The 5,385-nt window shown below is 42.9% G+C and overlaps 1 protein-coding gene across 3 annotated transcripts in view; it reads left to right on the top strand.

Moving 5' to 3' along the window:
- The window catches only part of LOC106816439 (uncharacterized protein C05D11.1-like), a gene marked incomplete in the record, with an annotated part of 31,977 nt that extends 28,508 nt beyond the window's left edge, over nucleotides 1-3,469 (top strand). For 2 of the 3 annotated variants that reach the window (XM_014821058.1, XM_014821057.1), the window contains 3 exon segments: nucleotides 1,673-1,833; nucleotides 2,275-2,427; nucleotides 2,589-3,469. In XM_014821058.1, the coding sequence (XP_014676544.1) occupies nucleotides 1,673-1,833; nucleotides 2,275-2,427; nucleotides 2,589-2,649 (375 nt within the window). 3 annotated transcript variants of the gene reach the window in all.
- Nucleotides 3,470-5,385: the final 1,916 nt, after the last annotated feature.

Here is a 5,385-nt window from a genome sequence, read left to right as displayed (position 1 = left end):
GGGGCACAGGGCAGATTTTAGACATTTTCTGAGGACATGGTCTGACGGAGCGATTGAAAAACTTTTTTGTTTCAGCAGTGACCTACTATTTTTATGGCTTTATTGAAAAGACCATGAAATGTACTTTTTGCTGACATGCGAAGACTAAGTGTCGGATAACCTTTTGACCCTCAAGAGGAGGGTTAAACATGGATTTGTTTACTGTTAGAAAGAATTTGACTGCCGGGTTTGCTAGTAGAATCTATACATGCCTGAATGTATAGAGGCTATATGAGGCTACAATGTCACAGTGAAATTTCAAAAGCTAAATTTGGTTGAAGAAGGTTTATACTCCTTAAATCGTATAATTTCTATGGCATTCTGTACTGTCAGTGTGTTACATGTAACCAAGAGCTAATAATACCTAGAGTGTACAACGGAAAAACGGGAAAATAGTGATATTTCACGACTACATTATTCTACTTTGCCTGCGAGTCTAGAATAATTTTATGGTATTGCATTAAGCAGAATTCCTTGCTCTCTACAACAAGACCAACCGCTTGTCAATACGATACTCCTAGGCTGAGATATCGGCTCCTAAACCTCCCCTCCCACATGCCTTACGCCGCTTTGAATCCACATTATTCAGCAACCTACACGCGTCTAAGCATTGCTTCGTGAAAGTTCGGTTTTCCGCGATAAATTTATGAATGAACGGTGCTTCGTCTATGCCCTTATCTTCCATTATCTTTCCTAGCACGGCTAATGCCCGTCATGATGGAGCCGGCTCCATCAAGTTTTTACAACGCAGCTCAGTTACTCAGTGTAGTAAGAGTACCAAATTTGGGCATGTGACATCAATTATCAGCGCTCCAAGCGGTGACGGAAACCGATAGCCAAAATGCTTAGATGCGTGGAGGTTGCTGAATGATGTGGATTCAAAGCGGCATAAGGCATGTGGGAGGGGAGGTTTAGGAGCCGATATCTCAGCCTAGGAGTATCGTATTGACAAGCGGTTGGTCTTGTTGTAGAGAGCAAGGAATTCTGCTTAATGCAATACCAAGAAATTATTTTAGACTCGCAGGCAAAGTAGAATAATGTAGTCGTGAAATAGCACTATTTTCCCGTTTTTCCGTTGTACACTCTAGGTATTATTAGCTCTTGATGTAACTTATGCCACTGGTGGTGGCCACTGCCAGTGCATGTGGTGGTGATAGTACTGTGTAGTTTTTGCCTGCGTTAATTAGTTACAGGTGGCAGCTCTCTATTTCAGCCTGTAGGCTTGCGTAGGTAAATGGATCAGTGCTTACCTATTCTGTCTTGCAAATAGTTGTTGCTACTACGTACGATGGGAGCTTCCATCTTTAATCTTAAGACACTTAAACGTTTGCGCCATCTCGTGGCAACTTTCATAACGATCCCAATGAACATTCCTTTGAGAAGGTTCCTGATACCATCGCTGTGCCTTCCACTGTTTCGGCGCATATGTGAACACATTTGGGACTAACAGGGTTTACTAGAATCCCACCACTCCACCACAGAGTCACCGCAGTAGACGTGAGATGAGCGCTGTCGCTCCGCGGCACTTGTTCTCATAATCGAGCGCTTAGTCGGTTGCTGCATATGTCTGACTTTCGATTATAATTGATTATCGGGACATCACTAATTATGACGTTGTACATACATGCTTCAGGATGACTACGTCAGTGGGAGGGTGGCCTGGGATGCGACACAGCTGGAGAGCAGTAAGAGCAGCCTCATCTTCGAGATTATTGAGCAGGAGAAGACAGTGACAGAGACATCCACCGTCTCGTTGCTGTCCCACTATCGAGACGTCGGCACTGACTATAACAAGTAACAGCATCTATCCAGGGGCTCCACTTAATATTTTAAGTATTTTAGGATGTTTTCATTGAGTATGTGCTCAAAATGCAAGGACTTTTTGCACGAACTCTGTCTTATTGTGTTAACATGTTATTGTTGAACCATTCAGATTGCAATGAATACACAATTATTGTCGATTTCACTGTTTAGAATCATTTGTACAAAATTAGTTTGCTGTGATCAATTTTTTGGACAAGATACTGTGTGCTGTGTGCATCGTTTAATCTACTTAGTAAACTGGCAGAGCAGTTTTCTTCTATCAATACAATCTGCACACAGTCCTAGTTCCACAGGCTGGAGCCACATACGCCCATGCTTCCTATGCCAGCAGTGGCTTGTTGTTTTAATTAGCACATGTATGGCTGACGAATGTTTAGCTGTATTTCAATTTACGTTGTTCTCATCCTTCAGGACTTTCCTCGAGAAGGTGTCGCGTGTTACAGTGGAGGACCTGGCTCGAGTGGGTTTAGAGCACATCGCACCGCTGTTTGACACTACACGATCCAAGTGTGTCATTTGCGTTAATCCAACACGTGTCCCAGAAGTGCAAAAAGCTTTCAAGAGGTAACAGTGATTAAAATTCATTGCAGCAGCACAATATTTTAGAGGCCTGTGTGATGTGGTTATAGAAGCTGCTCCAGGCAGTGGTATGTCGATAACCTGACCATGAGTATTTAATGTAATAACTTGTGTGTGTTTACTCTTTTAAACTTTTGCTATTACAGGTTTAACCGGGACCTAACCATTCTAAAGACCATCGAGGAAGGCTTTCTCTGTGAGATGTAACGCTCCTACTACGTGATTCAAAGATCTCTAGGAGATGGAATGCTTCCTATGTGTCGTGTCATGCTTCATTGTCTGTAGCTTCTTCAGCATTTTAATGCCTTTCTCTCTAGTGTGGTGCAATGTTTAATCTGTCAAATAGCAATCTGCAATATACAAGACTCAATAAGATGTGAGTCTTCATCTGAATTGACTGAGGCTCAGTAGTCATCCAGAAATATGGTGGCCATGTACAGTTCGGCTGCATTAGTGAATAATTAAAATAGCACCTTTAAATACATTAGTATACTTCAGTAATAAGTTAGTCATAAGCTGAGTGTGGACATCTAGGGGACAGTAGTTAAGGACTTGTATTGCAGATGCCTAGTTGTGAACATCTTTTGTTGATACATACCAACTGCTAATGACTAGTCTATATGTGTTATATTTTTTATTTACAGGTTGTTGTAATCTAAAATCGAAATCGAATGTAATAAGCAAGGTTATACAAGTGTAAAATGGTTTTTGATTCATATAAACTACCAGAAATTACTGGAAGAAGCAACACAAGTGGAAATATTCTGAAGTGATGAAAATGGTATGAGACGTGTCGGGCTCTAACATGATGGCATATACCGTTTCTTTATCTGTTATGATACCTGAACCTTTCTTATAATCATTTCTCATGACAAATCAGCAAAGATGGCAAATGCAGTTTGTTCATGAAACTTCGACAAATATATTGCTACAAATAGATATATGTATTGTAAATTGTGAAATTGTAAATTGATATGTGACCAAGGAAAACGTAGAATAAATTATTTCACTATTCTGCAATACCTTAGTATCATATATTTGCCGAGTAACTATTAGCTGTGTATGTATGTAAAGGCCCCTTCACACTAGAGCTACGCTCATCACGATCGCCCCACGCTAAAAAAATTTGCCCGTGGCCATTTGGGCCCCAGCCGGGCCCAGCGCCGATACTACGATCTAATTACGTTGATACTACGATCTAAGTGCGTCTTTACCCCGATCTCATTGCGCTCAACAAGGTTTCACCACGCTCAACTGCGCTCACTGCGTCTTTATTGCGACCAATCAGATTGCATTGCGTTCGAACGACGCTTGCACTGCGCCTAAGCAACGCTCACCGCGCCTCAACTGCGCGCCAATCACGCTCTAGTCAGGCGCCGACTGCGCTGGCAGCGACCATATAAATATATGCTGCGCCGCGTTCTACACATCATCATTCGTTCTGCCGTGCTGTTCACATTAAGATTATTTTCTACTGATTTTATACCCACAATAGTATAATAGTATGCTACAACTATGCCGCCAAAATACTTCTATTTCTCCTCCTCATCCTTCTCAGCATGATGAGGGCTTGGCAATCAAGTATTCGAGTTGTCCTTCTACGAGAAACATGGCATGGAGTAGTGTTGCCTCATTCATAGTGGACACTGAACTGGTGGGGTGGCCAGGGTAGCACCCAAATTTATACCCCAAGTTTGCAGGACGTGATCTGAGCGTGGTATTGCTCAGATAACTAACACATAATGCGAACGCCACAACAGCGTTGTCTGAGCGTGTTGGGCGTAGTACAATCGTAGTACGAACGGGTCGAGCTTGCTAGAGACGCACCATGGTCATAGCGAGAGCGTGCTCAGGTCGCAGATACATCTCCATGCACGTAGTAAACGTGATGAACAGCGTGATGAAAACGTATTGACATCGTGCTGAGAATGGGGCGACAATTTTCACGCACCCGACACGCTTGCGATACGCTTGCGATACGATCATTAAGTTCGTACTACGCTCGAGTTACGTGGGTACTACATCTTCCACGTCTCTAATACGCCCGCACTGCGCTGTCTTTCCGCCACGCTCGCACCATGATTGTTTTGAACATGCCCAAAGTTTGGCCATGCTCTCCACGCTCATGGTGACTACACTGCGCTCGATCGCGATCGCAGTACGTCCATATACGTTCATACTGCGTTCTACACGTTTCCACCACGCTCTTAGAGCGTAGTACGAGCGTAGTGAGATCGGGGCCATGGTGTGAAGGGGCTATAAGCGCATCTGTCCTTTTAAGAAAATTGTTTTGGAATCTTTCCAATTTTCTAGAAATTTAGTTACATTGTATAATGCGCACGAGTCGTTTATAACGATGTCAACGATTCCATTCTTACTACATGTGCTATAGTAATACAATGGCTTGCGCTTTACAGTTATGTGAAAGAAGCAATTATGTTTGTCACACGTCAACCTGTTTGTTTACATTTACTTTTCCTATACACAAAGTTATATGCATCGGCTGTTGCAGTGTAACTGTTCTGTACTATGTACGAAATAAGAATGAAAAAGTAATAGTACCAAATAATGATCCTGTCATAGTAAGCAGCAGCATTAACTGTGATTTCACTGATTTGGGATGTAGATCGGAAGTTAAGTTGGTTAGTTTTTTTTTTTAATTATGGCTTTACTTAACAATAAGCCAAAGTCAATGCAATGCAAATTTTGAAAATTTGCAAGAATTTCACCTCCATTTTAGTGTAATAATTGCAAAATCTCCATCGTGCGGGAGGGTGAACAGTGAACACCCCCCTCCCACACCCTCCCCCCGCTCGGTCGCTTGGCTCCCTCGCCTGGTCGCTTTGCGCCCGAGCAGGGGCGTGTACAGGGGGGGTCCAGGGAGTCCGGACCCCCCCCCTTTGCTCGCGCAGAAAACGCATCTGAGGGGGTCTAATTTTAAAA

Source organism: Priapulus caudatus, unplaced genomic scaffold (genome assembly GCF_000485595.1).
Source record: "Priapulus caudatus unplaced genomic scaffold, Priapulus_caudatus-5.0.1 Scaffold1377, whole genome shotgun sequence".
Lineage (NCBI taxonomy): Eukaryota > Metazoa > Priapulida > Priapulimorpha > Priapulimorphida > Priapulidae > Priapulus > Priapulus caudatus.
This window is presented reverse-complemented; position numbering and strand designations above follow the sequence as displayed.